This window comes from Bacillus rossius, chromosome 7, assembly GCF_032445375.1.
Source record: "Bacillus rossius redtenbacheri isolate Brsri chromosome 7, Brsri_v3, whole genome shotgun sequence".
Taxonomy (NCBI): Eukaryota; Metazoa; Arthropoda; class Insecta; order Phasmatodea; family Bacillidae; genus Bacillus; species Bacillus rossius.
The window spans coordinates 63,925,850-63,942,327 of NC_086335.1; the positions used below are offsets into that span (position 1 = coordinate 63,925,850).

Below are 16,478 nucleotides of genomic sequence, written 5' to 3' on the forward strand. Positions count from 1 at the left end.
AGTAATTTTTTGTGCAACTAGGGAGATTAATATTGGTATATATATATATATATATATATATATATATATATATAATTATTAAGCAAGAATTAGCTTAGCAATTTATTATTAATCTCAGTAGTAGCTCATATTATTAATTGCAGTTGTATTGATAAGTCAGAATGTAACTATATGCTCATGTATCATTCAGTTGAAGAGAAGACTTTTATTTTATGATATTTGGATTAACATCTTGTCAACAGCGAGTTCACTATAGACGACTACACGGAAAATAAATATTATGAAAGTTATTTGACATGGCGTATGTTAAGGAACCATCCCAGCATTACTTGGGAATAGGTACACTGAGGGAAACCAAATGAATGACATACATATTATTAAATGTATCGGATTATTAAATATATTGGGCATGGTCTATGTTAGAGAACCATCCCAGCATTACCCAGGTTTAAAATAAGGGAAACTAATGGAAAATAAATCTGGATTGCCGACCTGGATTCTAAATGTAACTTTAATGGTCCCTGATATTTATAACTTATTTTATAGCGGTTTGGATGCATGCTGAGTTCTTACTACCATTTTGTAATACAGAGGTTTAGAGACACATTACAAATAACCTACTATCTATTTAATGGATCGAAGTCTTAATAATGATAAGGTTTTACTGTATACCAAAAACAAAATTTATATTTTATTCTTTATATTTTACTGGCCTTTCGTCTTGGATTTTTTTCATAGTAAATTTAAATGTACATGTTTTAGAAACATTATTAATAAAGTGAAGAAAAGGACCCTTTGTACATATGTCCTTAATGTAAGAAATAATTTTATCAATAATTATCGATTTAAAATAGTTATGAGTATAGAATTTTCAGTGCTCCGCTGAAAATTAAATATAGATAAACATTGGCACTTCCTGTAAATACAGGAGCTCAGAAGATATCCCGGAAGCTGCATATTGAGGAGCCATCCTCAGGATATAAGCTGAAATGATGCGGGTAGGTAACCATAGAAAGCAAGGAAACTGGTGGAACCATTGAAAAAGGTAAAAACCGCTGAAAAAATATTGAAAACATTGAACCCACTGCATAACAAATAATGGTGCGTATTAACTTCAAATTAAAAAAAAAAACAGAATCCGACATATGGTCGTTATGTTTGGTGGAAACATTTGGGCCAGGGGTTTGGCCACAAAATATAAAATTAGCTCGAATAGTTCTAAAATCATAATTAATATAACATTATAGAATTAAAACATAGAAGTGGCATAGATCCTCCGAAATGCGAGTTCAGAGCAGTGGCGGCTGGTGACTTTTGAAAATGGGGGTTCACAGCATTGGGCTCATTTAATAAAAAAATCGCCGAACACCCCCCCCCCCCTTTTTTTGAAGAGGGTGGTTTGGACGTGATCAAAAAGGCATACCGCAGAATAATATGTTGTGAAAGAAAACCTCTCCTTTACTTGATTAGTAATCACATCACATACTTCCTTGGCTGCAACAGTTCTATTTACATGAACATCTTCCACTTTATTTTTTTTAGAATGCTGCTCTGGCACCGACATTTCAGTTCGCATTCTCACTTTATCCATATTCTCTCTTTCTTTTTCAAATGAAAGTCGAAAACTGTCAAAATGTTTCCTGACTTTATCTGCATCGATGCTCCTTTTTTGTAGCTGATTAAACAAAAGGTCTACGTGCGACATTATATTGTGAAAAACTGTCAGCCAAAATACAAACACTGGATCATTCAACATACGCCGAATAGCTCCCGACTAGTTGATTGTTGTTGACTGCTTGCATGACGACTCAATTTTGTTCATGCAATCGATCAGTTGTTTTCTGTACCTACTCGTACACCGTGTTAACAGTACGACTCTAAAAATTCCATCTTGTAGAAGAAGCACGAGGAATTCTCCTGCCAACAACGCCATCAAGAACAGCAATTCTCTGTGTGAGTGGTTAAAGAAGTTAGTTATATCACTCAAATTGGAAAATAATACACGGACATGTTGGTTTTTGCTTGTAGATTGTGCCACAATTAAATTCAACTGATGCGCATAACAATGCACATAATGTGCATATATATAATTTTGTTGAATAATGGCCTGAACACCATTGTGATGCCCACTCATTACACTAGCCCCATCATAACTCTGAGATATCAATTTCTCGGGTTTGTCAACAATTCTTTCCAAAACAATGCGAATACATTCTGCGATTGACGCAGCATCATGTCCTGAAGGATTTACAAACTGCCAGAATCGTTATACTGCTTGCCCGTTAGGTAACACATAGCGAAAAACTATAACCAATTGGAATAAAGATGATATATATCTGTCGTTTCGTCTGCAATCACTGAAACAAAACTTGCACATGAAATTTCTTTTTTGATGTACATATTCTTGGCAGACTTAAAGCATACAATCTGGCAAATCGTTTTGGATTTCTTTACAAGTCCCTTCGAAAACAGTTGCATTTGTAAGGTGGTCTTTCAAAGATTTGTCTAACTCTGCTGAAAAATTAACTAACCCTCTAAAAATTCCAGGATTAGCAGATTCTTGTGTCTCGTCGTGACCTCGCAGCGCGAGTTCAAACCCCCCGCAAATGTTTATACAATCTATAATTTTTGACAATACATAACGAATTTTCGTAACTTGCTCGTTATGTTGTTTAATGTTCAAACGGTAGGCACAATCAAGTGGTTGGCGAATGTCTAATTTCCCCAAAAGATGAAACTCCCGGACGGAATTCAAATGTGTTTCTGCACTCTCATGCTTCTTTATTTTTTGACTTAAGTGAGACAAATCTAAGACGCCAAAACTTACAGAACTAGATTCACCACTTCGTTTCGCGAAGAGCAGGCAGGGAAAACAATAGAGCCGGTTGGTTTCTTCGCATCCACAGATCCACGAGTTTTTCTCGTAAATGTCCTGTTTAAATTCTCTCCTGAACTCCCTATTTTTTGACTTAGTCACTTGCACTATAGTAAGATTAGGCATTGGCCTGCCTGCTTGTTTTATTTCGATTTTCCTTTCCAATGACAAATTAGATAACACCAATGTTTTTATGTCCGAGACTATTAACTTACTCAAGGCCATAACGAGTAACTTAACTTAGTAGTTAAAACAAACTTTTTAAACGTCGCACTAAACGCACTAAAGAAGAACAATAACACGTGACAAACAGCGCCGTCATCATTCTCGAAGAGCGAGCAAAAATGGGAGAAACAGGACAAGAAATGTCGCGCCGCGCACAGGATAGTGTCGCGCACGACTGGACTGTGCTCCTAGGCTGGCTTATGGGGAGCTACCCCCACCACGTCGCTCCGAGCCGAGCGGCGCGCCGTCGCCCGCCTAGCCACCAGCGCACGTGCGATCCCAGCATAGCTGCGCTTACTCTATAGCGGCGGTTTTGGAAAATATTGCTAATGGTTATAAGACCAAATGGGTTGCATTTATTTATTATTTGATGTGTATGATATTTAAGTATTTCAGTAGGCGCTTATTTAAATGAGGCGAGGGGGTTCACGTGCGAGTGTGCTCTAATGCAATAACCGCCACTGGTTCAGAGTCTTAGCACTGCGCCACTCTCTCTCCGTCATGGGGGGAAGAGTCATGTTATCCAGCTGCTCCGTAGGGAGGCTGTCTCATGACTTCACATGTCGATGGGACATTTTCGAGGGAGGGACGCCTCTGATGGGCTTCTCTGTTCGCGGTCTCTCAGAAGCATCTCTCTATCTCGAGGTCCCCGCAGACCTTCACTGCGACGAAACACTCGAGGACGGATTAAGGAGGGGGGGGGGGATAATTGAAACACGGGTGTGCGTTGGCGGACCGGCAAGTTTATTTCACGGCCTGTCCGCAGCTGACCTCCTGGGGGACACGTGGCGAACGTCCTCTCGTCGCTAGGAGGCGATAAGGGCGCCACCAGCAAGTGCATCCGGTGCCCGGTCGCCTCTACGAGACGTATATTAATCTAATAAAACCTGTTATTCCAACACAGAAAATAAGCAGGGTAAGCTTTCAGGCAGTTAAATATATGAAAATATATGAAATGTATGCATTCGCGAAAAAGGTCTTACACGAGAGAGTTCAAATAAGACAATTTTTTTTCTGTTACTTTTCATGTACTGGTTAATTTTATTCCATGGCGACCCTTACTACACCAATAAAGGGGAACAATATTGTTACGTATACTGGATCTCTGTTATAATGTAAATTATTTGCTAAAATTTGCTTAGTTGAAAGAGGTTCATAATATTCAGTTGAAAAGATATTCGAAAATTGGATAAATCAGTGCATGTTAAATCTTAAGTAAAAAGTATTACATATATTTAAACTTAATTCTCGCAATTAATCACCTGTCGGAAATTGTGGACGTAGTTTGGTCATTCAACTTTTTCCTTTTATGATTAGCCTTAAGCAGTACAAACATATTTTCAAACATTATTGACAATTGTATTAACATCAGCATAATTGAAGTTCAATTTTTTTGTATTTACTTATGTGCGAAAAAAACTTAATCTTGTGAAATAATATTTTATTTCTTTGCATTAAAGTTATAAAATACATATAATTAAAATGATTATACATATTTTAAGGATTACAATATTGATATATCTATTAAAATGGTTTTGTGATTTCTGTATAATTATGTTACGACACTTTACAGAAATGATTATCAAGAATCTGTAAAGACTTAAAAAAATTAACTCGAAAATGCCATTTATGCAACAAGAAATGGCTATTTACTCATTTTATATGTCATCCATGCGGAAAATTATTACAGTAGTCTTCTTTCAAGTTGAAATTTCACTACATCTAAAAATTTGTGCCCATAGTTCGCGGAGAAATTTTGGAAAATCAAAAATTTTCTTGGTTAATTTACAAAATATTTTTTTTTTTTAAATTGAATGAGAAAAGGTTGATGAGAATACCACTTTATTGTTAGAAGTTCAGACTTTTCAGTAAACTGAAAAATACCTTTTTTTATTTAAGTTTTTTATCAGTAATACTTTGGTGACACTGTGATATGTTATTTTGGTAGATAAGGATAATTACAACAAAACACTAATGTTGATAGCCTAATGTGGATATATAGGTTATGTTGTGACAATAGCAAAAACAGCCTGAAGCAGATTGTAAGCATTGTTTGCATCCTTATAGTTTATGTAAGCATTTACAGGCTATCCGTAGGGCCTCAACCCTAGTCGTTGGATGGATCGACGTCAGAGTTGCCACCGTCCGTGTGCAGCTTCCTCAACACCGTGAAGTAGGAGACTGTAGTCTTCACAACCTGTCAAACACAGACACACCAGTGAGAGCATCAAATAAACTACTTTACATTTCAGAGATCATTGGCACAAGTACAAGTACAAGTAATATTGTCTACTTCACGGACTAATTAATAAAGGATCCAGAACTCACGCGCAAATTGTACAGCAGTAAAATGTGGTTCCAACATTATAATATATATTTGCTTGCCAGTAAAACCATTAAAAATATGTGAAACTAGCGCAATGTTAAGTAATAATATATCACAGTTTAAATATTCTATTTGAAAAGAATTAGGCGCTTCATAAGTTATCACTAGTGCATTTTAATATATACCTACCATGCCAAATTATTGCTTCTCATACAATTATTATAATTATGATATTATGATATTTTTTTTTGTTAGAATATCATTTGTAGGCACAAGTGCACATTATATTTTTTATATTATTTGTATTTTTTAGTGTTTGTACCAAATTATAAGCCATTTCCAATGCCTTGTGCAAAAGCCATGTTCGATTTACATCAGCTAACTTTTACAATTATTTTTATATAATAAACATTCGCCATGCGCAGAAGACGAAAGTCAGTTCTATACTGTCACGAGTCTATGGAACGAGTCTTCCTGGTCGCCACTCTACGGCGCGTACCGACTCGAAGGTGGCCGAGGACAGCGGGACGACGCCCATGGCCGACAGCCGCAGCGCCCGGTGGCAGCGCACGAACACCACCTTCAGGCTGGAGTGCGCCTGGCGGCCGCTCGCGTACCACGGCGCTGCGTACGCCTCGCGCGGCAGCAGCTCGCTCTACGGCACAGCGCACGGCAGTTACCGCGCGGGAACCGTAACTATGGTACACTCGCACGTACTTTAGCACACGGTCTGGTTCAGAAGGGGGGCGGACAAAGATTCCAATAGGGGATATAAATACAGTTAATAATCTAATAAAATAATACTAGAACATAACTCTAAATCATATATGTTATTTATAAACAATTAGAAATATATTTCTTTAAGTAATAAGTCTATAAATACCCAATTTATAATTTAACTAACTAAAAAAAATTGAATTCAAGTAACGATTTAACTCTTATGCAACATAATTGTATGAAAATAGTTAACGGATTACAAAATAATAGGAAAAATATTTTAATTTTTTTTGTTAATGGCAAGGGCATTTAAGAATCTCATAGAAAACATGATTCAGTTTATCTTCCAGGTTTATTTGAATCCCTAGCTGTTAAACGTGTGGCCAGACTACTCGAATTTAATCACAGGAAGAGGTTAAACAAAAATTTTCGATGATTAAATATCATGGTGGACTTCAATTGCGGGTCTCTGGGTTTTCTCTCGGGGTGCTACTGTTTGTTCCACCTATGCGATCCTGCGCGACTGCTACATCGCGAGATGTCACAGACTGTCGCTCGGTTGAAGATTCATTGTCCTCCCGCCGCGCCGGCACAACTTCCGACTTCACTGTCATTAAGTGGCGACGGTTGTGCTGGAGACGACCGTTTGTTGTGGTTGTCTGGTCTATGTGCAAGCAGGTAGGAAGTTCCCAGTTTCGATCCCGGAGCGGGTCTGTTTTGCTTTCAACTCGCGAGTAAGTTCTTCCCGGGTTTGTCGTGGGGTTCCCTTTACCCCAATACTGAGGAAGCAAAGGAAAAATCACCACAGAACTACCTTCCCGGGTGAGAACGACACGTGAGTTTCAACCTCCGACACCGTGGCGTTTTTTTTCGGGACTCACCGCGCTCAGAAAAACTCTTCGTCATCACGAAGCATTGCATTCGCTCGCACTTCGCCAAGTGGCCGGTCGTGTGTTACGTTCTCAAGTCTCTAAAACATTTTAAATATACATAATACACATCTGTACCTCGGAAGTAAAGGATAAATGTCCATTTTCGTGTGGAATAGAGTTAGCATGCCACGATTAAAAAATCAAACTATTATCTTGAAAAAAAAGAAGAGTTTTCTTCTAGAACAATGTGTTAAAGTTTCATGACACAGATCAATTTTTTTAGAAAAGAAACCCAAAAATTAAGTTGAAACAAATCAAATTTGCCATCGTAAAAAAATTACAATTTTGTGACATGGTTACCTTTACCTCCGATTTACATGATATAGAAAAAAAATTAATATTTTAGTATTGAAAGATGTTAAAAAAAGTGCTGTTTAAGCATAAAAAAAATAAGATCGACCTCTGAGCGAGCAGAATATGTTACTTGCTTCGCTGGCCTAGCGGCGACATCGCTATCAGCTAGGGTCCTTGCCCTGTGAGATGACTGAAGTAACCGAGGTGCGTGCCCTATGCTTCTACAATAAGGACGTGCAGTAGGCAGACACCACTCACAGCCTCCTGCAGGCGGTCGCCGCAGTGGCACAGCAGGTAGAGCTGCAGCAGGTTCGTCAGGGCGTAACCCACGCCGAGCACGTACTGCAGAGGGCTCAGGGACACCTGCAGCAGACAATGGCCATTCGTTCTCGGCGCTAGATGACATGTCCCTGCCATTAGCTATGTCAGGAGTGTTGCCTTGATAGCAGTGTGGGGAAAATAATATTTTATCATGCTAGTTATCTAGAAGCCATCGCTGTGAAAAGAGATTATATATATGTTAAAGTCATTTTTTTTTTTTCAAAATTCATTAAATTTTTTCTTTTATTTGTTTTAACTAAAGCTGTATGAATAGAATGCTATGGCATAACATTATTAATTATTTTAAAGTTATTATTAATATTATTATTTATATAAATTGTTTACGGGTGGATTTCAATATAACCACTTCCTAATATAAGTTAAAAAAAAAAAAGACTGATCGTCAATGAACAGTATCACGTTCAACTTCCTAGATGGTAAATAGTGGCCAGCCATATTCCTGGTCTCAGACACTTGCCTAAGAGCCACTAAATTAAATTTAAAGGGACAGTTAAAGAAACCGTTAAGTAAATAAATCGTAAAATTAATATTTTTGCTGCAATGTCCGTACGCTCTTATAGTGAAATTATGTTGTATCTGCATTTTTTTTTATAAAATTCATTCATTCAGTGCCAGTAACCCCGGGTCAAAAAAATTGTTTTTACTATAAAAACGAATAAATTAATCGTATGATTCCTTAATTTTATCTTTCATATTGATTATTAGAATTTAATTGATAAAATTCAGATTCGAATCAATATTATACCCTTATGAACAAATACATCTACTGAACATTCCTGCTGGGACAAACAGCAAAAAATGTTTACTATGAAATCACATCGTCCAGAATAATTTTTTTATGCTTTCGAATTTGCACTCAAAAACCAGAAACTTTCTGGAATTATGTGGGGTTGAGCGGAGTGTGTGCTCACCGCTATCGTGTAGAAAGCAGTAAAGCAGAGTATGAACAAAGCACACAGGAACTGTACCACCCATGTTGAAGAATAGAGCTCCTGCAACTCCATGCCGTACCTACAACAAGATCCAACAAAGTTCCACGCTGAATGCATTTCATATCCGAAACTTCAAAGTGTGATGGATACGTTGTGTGGTAACTACTATTCAAGCATTTACCCTGAATAGTGTATGTCAGAGAGTATTCCTAATTATTCTATTAGAATCTAATCATTGTGTTAAGAATTGTTGCAGTGTTTAGATTACTTCACTGATAAAAAAAACATTGTTTTAACATTAAGGACGTTCAAAATTACCGGATTATAATATGAAATAACATATTATGGATAGAGACCGGAAAAATTCGCGGATTAATTTCGCGATGGGCTACTTCTGCTATTGACTCACCACTCACGTGGATGACTCTGGGCCAATGAGAAAACACCCAAACAAAGCCGTATCGAATCACGTGCTGCTACGTTGGCATGTCTCACAAGACAGCAGCCAATGAGTGGGTGACATTTGACCGAGTGTACGTAGAACAATGGAGTTCATCGTACAGGTCATTGAACCCGCGAATTTTACCGGTCCCTAACTATGGAACTTATTGAAACAGAGTGATTTGCAACGAGACAGACAGTCTACCCTACAGGGACTACAGCCACTAAATCATTGAACACTCCACTGTTACCTAGACGTGCAATGGGTAGGGGCATGCAGATTTCGCGTAAAGATTTCGAGACTGGGTGATAGTTAAAACACTGTAGCATCGTCTGTGTTTCGTGATTGGGTGAGTTTCTTTCAGGTACACGTATTTCGTGACAACACCAATCACGATAATCCAGTGCGGAAGCAAACGCATCCTGAGTGGCTCGGTCGAATAAGGCAAAACGACTTCTCTCGCAGACGGCCGCCAATCAGGAGGAAGAAACCGCTGGTGAGGGCATACCTTGTTGCAGTCTAACAAGTGTTCAGATCTTTTCGCGAAAAATGCCTGCCCCATAGCAATGGGCTAGTAAGGTCGACGGCGCGTGAGCGCGACTCACTCGGCGGCGAGCTGGTGCCGTCGCACCCAGGGGCCGAGCCTCGCCGCAACGACCCTGCCGGGCGCCTCGTCGGGCAGGTCCGCGAAGACGGCCTCCAGGTCGCGCGCCAGGCGCCGCAGCCAGGCCACCAGCGCCCCCGCCAGCGACAGGAACAGGCAGTCGAAGGCCACGTTGCGCGCCACCGTCACGCTGGCGGATGCCGCCTGCAACCCACAGGATAGACCTCATGGTTACCTGTTGTAACCCTCCAGCCGTGATCACTAGCCAGCTAGCTGCGGTGCTCGACAGTATACCTACGTCTAAGCCATCAGTAGGGACCGGAAAAATTCGCGGATTCGATGACCTCCGGGATATACTCCACGATACTGTTCATGCTTGGGCAAACATCACCTGTTAATTGGCTGCTGACTTGTGAGACGTCTCAGCTGGGCAACTTGTGATTCGACACTTCAATGAGTGAGGGTCTCTAATTGGCACAAAGTCCTACAGATTAACAAAGGCATAATTATTTGGATTCTAGCCTATCACGAAATGAATCCGCGAACTTTACCCGGTATCTAGCCATCAGTGACCCGATTCTGGCTGGCCTCATTCGCGCTTGCGGATACAATGTCTGCATCATAATTGTCGGGAGTCGAGGTTGAAGCAAGTTCAACCTCATGCTCGATGGTCGCGAGCAGAAATGCAAGGAAGCGGTCCGTGCCTGGAACAGGGCGGTCGCCTCGAACCACGGCGACGTCGACGTGTCGAAGAAGAACCACGCGGGCACGGAGTGGCGGCCGCCGTACGCCTCGCGCACGCCGGGCAGGAGCGACAGGATGTTGTAGGAGAAGGCGATGGTCACCATCGCCGCCGCCATGACCACGCCGACGACTCCTGCCCTCCGGAGCTCCTGCCGCGCCTCGCTCGTCTCGCCCGAGGAGCCCCACAGCGCCATCAGCCTGCGGAACAAGAAGAGAGACCACGTCACTTCACGGTGTGGCCGATCACCCTTCTGGTCTCCCCAGTCTTCTGGTCCTCCTGCTGATTGCCTACTATTCATTACATGCAGAGTCACCTGAGCTAGAAGCCCAAACGGACATTTATACGTTAGTATCGCAGCTGGTCGTGCAAGAAATAACTTACAAAGAGACTTCACACCGACTTCACGTCGGTGATTTTGACATCCCTTTGCGAGAATTAAGTACTCACCAATCCCTGTAAAAGAGATAACCGTACTCTCTATTGTTATCTAGAAATAGCCGATCTTAAAACGAGGCACGGTGTTCTGTCACTCCAACAGCCAAATAATGTGCATCATTAGCTCGAGAATTCTAAGGACTGTAGAGTTCCCTTCTCAGGCCCATATAGAATATTCGTTCCACGAAGTATTCCCTACCTGTGGAAGCGCGCCCTCCGGAGACGGAGGTGAAGCGATAGAGCGACGCACTTGACGGAGGTGAGCGTGGTGAAGACCCCGATGCAGCGGTGGGCAGCCGACGTTGTCGGGGAGGTGAGCTTCGCGCCGAGCGACAGCAGGTGCGCCCACACCAGCAGCTCGGCGACGACGGTCAAGGTCCTCAGAGTCCTCAGCGACCACGGCGAGGCCACCACCAGCCCCGGGTCGGGCACCGCCAGACCGCACGCCGTGTTCAGCAGGCCGGCGAGGCGGGCCCTCCTCGTGAACTCCCGCGTCGAAGACATCCCCGCACTCACTCTGAGAAAAATAATACCGGGTTATTTTGATCCGAACTTCATCAAATACAATTGATTCCGACTGTTTGAACAAAAGTATGTACTTATGTGTTGTAGGTATCGTTAAAGGTTTTCTGCAACACATGGACTGTTAAAAAAACAATGGTTTAGAATGTTTTGTACCCCAGTCATTATGTTGGCAACTTTGCAGTTTTTTCCTTTACAAATCCCACCTCCAACACCTTATCCTCTAGCCCATTCCATTACTGCCCAGTCATCATCAGGAACGAGTGTTTTCCTCTTTCTGTTTGTCTCCCTCTGTTTTTTCCACGCATGTTCTCTCCTATCTCTGTCTCCTCCTTTACAAAACCTTTCCTCCCTTGACTACCTTAAAAATCCTTACAAGCCCATCCACTTTCTTTCTCCACTGCTACGTTTCCCGTACCAGCTCCTTGATCATATCCGATGGCCTATGCATCTCCTCCTCTTGTCCTACCCTTCCCCTCCTCATACACGTGACCCAACTCTCTGCATTGCGCTGCTCCTTCTCCAGCTCTTTCACCTTCGACACAACTTATTTCCCTCCTGGCAGATGCATGCTGAGCTCACCTTTGACTCTGCACCTTGACAGCACGCACCAGAGACCAACTATCAATAACCGCTGCTGGGTCGAGGGATATGGAACTTGAAATGGCCAATCACGACCAAGAGGCGTGACAGAAGTTTCACTCGCGGTACGTTGTCAGATGCCGAAATATCTTCTACTGGTTGTTACGTCAGTTATGAAGCAGTCCTACACAGTACAGAGCGAGTAGTAGCACGGTCTGCAACACCTCGCCAACCACCACTGCCCTCCGTTAATGGTCTTGGCTCACTCGACGACGCTTTGTCAGTGCGACCACACGGCAATGCCTACATCGCCTATACCCAGTCGCATTTCAATGTCAAAGGCCTCGTATCCCCGCCAGGGTGGCGGTAACGTGGAATTATTTACGGGGATCGAAACTGACAGAACCCCCACAAAAAGACTCGCGAAATAGAGCATTATTTCTTCATTCAATATTACATCGTTTGTTCGCATGCAGTCCGTGAGTGGAATAGTTAAGAGGCCAGGGATGTTACACATTATGCTAATATGTCATGGCAGACAGGAATTAGCATGGATGTTGTGCATCGTCCAAAATTCAAATGTAGTTGGAGTTGAAAAGGTTTTCCACAAAACGCTGAATTCGATTACGATATACAAAGTCCTGTATGGAGATTTCAATTAATAACATGTATCGTCAATATTCAGTCAGTTTAAGTATAAGCTGTCTTTATGGCAAAATATAATCATCGAATATGTTTCTTTATCTTCCTGGGAAACATGTGATTCTCACAGGGGACGATCTCCCTCGAATACCGGCCCGTCGCTCACTATATCCGGGAGATCATTCTGCAGGAACTCGGCATAATTATCCCTGCGGGTGTCCGAAAAAAAAAGCTGTCCAATTATGTGCCTTTCGACCACATCTGCCCATACGTTTACCGAAAATATGGTTTGATGAGATGTTTGACTGGTCGCTTTTTGATTTTGATGCTTTATTGCCAATTGGGAAGGCTGCGCTGGTTGAAATATTTTCTCTCGAATAAATTTAGATTCATCCATCCACGAAATTTGTAAACAATTGGGCAATCTTCTACGTCGGAATGTAGGAGAAAACAGCAGAACTGCAATTGACACTCTTCATCCCCTTCTACTTAACATGAACTGGAAATTAATTCTTTGGAAGAAAAAAAGCGAGATGGCTACACTACACGGCTATTGTAGGTCTTGAGGGATATCCCAAATGAAAATAATATAAAAAATCGTTTTTGCAACGGAGAAAAGGAGAGTAAAACATTTTTTTTTTTAAATTTGCTCATTGTTCAGTGGGTAGGTATGAAAAGGCTTTGTATTCTTAACCCATACTTCGTGTTATTTTAAATAAACAGAAAATGAGTTATGATTATGGAATAAATGTCATACATTGTTTACCTTTCACCGTGGGTGCAGTGAAATGTTTGCCTTCACTCTGCATGGACCGTTGACCATACTTTCCATGTTGAAACACCCGGGTCACGAGCAACTTTCTTAGAAAACAAATAAAAAAATAATTCGTTCTATAATTGTGATCCAAGTTACCTGTACGTCTTACTTTTTACATAAGCTATAGAGTTTTATACCAATTTAGTACACAGTAGTAACAACCAATGACTAGAGAAGTTTATAAAACATTTGAACTTCTTGAACGCGAACTGCAGAATCAGGAGAAAGTAAAATATGTTTGAACCATAGCTTATCGCGAAATGTCCACGATTTTTTTTTGCAGTATCTAGATATAGGAAAATGCAATGTGTTGTTGTATTATCCTTTTTTGCTTCCGCGGGAAAATTAGGTATCTTGGAATAATTTCTCGGCATTATGGTCTCGATGGATGTTTCTGAGAATATATATATTTTTTTCCTTTGGTTTCCGGGAACGCAACGTGAAGGCTGGAATCTCGCGGGGAAGGCGCGCAGCTCTGTCTGGTTAATTAGCGCCCCTGGCGGTTGTTATTAAAACGAAACGCGCCCCATAATTCAATGACCGACGCCACGTGGCCGTGACGCGTGGCGGGGGCATAAATCTGCGCGCGTAATCTTCTCGCAGTTGTCTTCCGCGCTGCGTTCTCCGCTGTTCGCGGGAAACTGGTGGCAATTAATTAAAACAAAATCCCCTTTTGGTGGAGAATTTTTGATTCGTTCGTTGAACGCATCCTTTATTTAAAGTACAATAACTGGAAAATACGTGCCCGACTGTTTATAAGATAGCAGTGTGTGCCCCCGAGCGGATAAACGTACAGTGAATTTTTTCCTTTAATTATCACATCATATAATAAAAAAATGATCATCAATTGATTGTGATAAAATAAATAAATTATATATTGTATGTAGTACACAGTAGTTTCGGCAGAAGTGGGTGTTGGTAGAAATGGGAGCTCACTTCATATTGGTTGCACTTGGTTGTGTGGTTTTTATTTATGTATCTCATATATGGCATGTGTGTGAACTGGTAACGTCTAAATTGGTTTCAAATATATTGCAAGTCAATGAAACTGTCACGCAAAACTGTCAAACTGTTGAAAATAAGTCGATGGTTTGCTCGCTGGATAATATAAATGTATAAATGTGCAACTATTTCATGTAAAATTACAGATATTTCTACATTTGTATATTTACATGAAAACAACTGTATCACTATCAAATAATGTTTGAAGTAATATCGGCTTCAACTGAGACGCACCTAGGTCCCACCCTAACCCGGACCCCTCCCAAACACACTTAGTTTTTAGTTAGGTTAGGGAAAAAAAAAACGGTAAACGTAAGCGGACCACGAGTCCAAGTGCCCAACCCCCCCTCATGGTAGACTCTTTTCTACTCTGTCCAACACTTCATCCAGACCATCCTCTGTCTCCTGTAAATTCCTACACGTAATGCATGCCAATTTGCACCCCGCATGACACCCCGCCCAGGGTTTTCCCCTGTGTCTATGCAGGTTTTACCTGGGCCCAACCTATATCTAGTTATATTATAGATTTATGAGTGAGGGGAATTAGTGATGGCATAAATCGCTGCCGTGGCTGGCCAATCCCCTCCTAGCACACGATGCATGCGACCCTCTCCCTGCGTGGCTAATCCCAGCACGACTAGGCGTATAGGCTTCGGTCAGAGACGCACCTAGGTAAACTCCCCTAACCCGGAACCCTCCCAAATACACTTAGTTTTAGTTAGGTTAGGGGGAAAAATAAGGTAAACGTTGCGATAAAATTCGGCCTCGGAATTTTGGCTTCCATCGCGCCCGAAGAAGTTTCACGTCTGTTAGACCTCGGGGCTGTTGGAAGCGGAGAGTTCCAGCGGTCGCCGAACTGCGAGCAGTGTGACTCTGTTTCCTCCGGGCGCCATTCCGGTGATTGAAGTCCGCGGACAGAGCCTCGGCCGCGAAGTGCGGGTGAAAGTAGGAGGTGGTGGTGGTGGTGGTGGGGGGTGGTGTTGGGAGGGCACTGACTGCCCCGGCGGAGAGTGATCCTGTTAGCGAACTGCGCGGTGCGGTGGCCCCTAGCCCCTCATCGCCCGACACAGCAGGATCGCTGCCCGGTCCCGTAGGGCGATGCTAATTTGCCGAAGAGTTCCTCTCCTCTCCCCCTCCCTTCGTCGACAACTTGGACATCCACGAAGTCGCCCCTCAGCGGCGGTGCGGACGCACGACGGCGACCTCTGGGGCAACAGCCCGCGTCCTTAGCCCAGTGCGAGTCACGTCACACTGTCGCACGGACTTTAAATTTGTTTTAAAGCATACACTCTGAAAATAATTTGTACTTTTACACGGGAAATCCTTGGAAACCCTGTTGCCAAGGATATTTCTTGCAAAACTACAAGGCAGAGCCTTGCAAAATCGCACACGGTACAAAGCTCTGCCTTGTAGTTTTACAAGTATATATCCTTGGCAACAGGGTTTCCAAGGATTTTCCTTGTAAAATATACAAACATTTCTTTCAGTGTATGTTACGACAATATACGAACCCTCAATATGCGGCAGTTCGCTTGTGTTGTCTAATATAATTATATTACTATGTACACATATATTTATGTTTAAATAAAAAAATATTAATATAAAATATACCATAATTTTGAAACAATAATTTATGTTGATGGAAAACCAAAGGCCTCAAGAAAGCCAGTTTTAGGCAATCGAAGAGTCAGAATTCAAGACCATAGAAAATACACAGAGTATTGTCCCAGTATATCTAGGAAAACTACAATCGTGATGTCCGAATCTACTGATTTCCAAAGTAGTCAACAGAGCGTAGTAACTATGGAGCAAAAAACTCGAGTATTGACGTGGAAACGTCCGCTCGTTAGTGTGATGGTGCGACAGAATGCCTTCAGATTTGAATCGGTAATAACTGCGAGACTAACAATGCGTCGACATCAGTGGTTGAGCACACAAACGGATGGATCATGTCCATACGTGTTTGTCGCGCAGTATTTGTTTTTCCTGTGACGTCATCGTACCAGTTGAGACGCATGCGCGTGATTGTTACGAATTAGTTTCG

The 16,478-nt window shown here is 41.8% G+C and overlaps 1 protein-coding gene across 1 annotated transcript; it reads right to left on the reverse strand.

Moving 5' to 3' along the window:
• Positions 1–5,207: 5,207 nt before the first annotated feature.
• On the reverse strand, positions 5,208–11,373 carry LOC134534608 (odorant receptor 4-like). Its single transcript, XM_063373091.1, has 7 exons — positions 11,120–11,373; positions 10,394–10,631; positions 9,691–9,893; positions 8,623–8,722; positions 7,628–7,732; positions 5,926–6,081; positions 5,208–5,297 (listed from the first exon to the last, which is right to left on the reverse strand). The coding sequence occupies exons 1-7, from the start codon at positions 11,371–11,373 to the stop codon at positions 5,208–5,210; spliced, it is 1,146 nt and encodes a 381-aa protein (XP_063229161.1).
• Between the last annotated feature and the right edge of the window lie 5,105 nt (positions 11,374–16,478).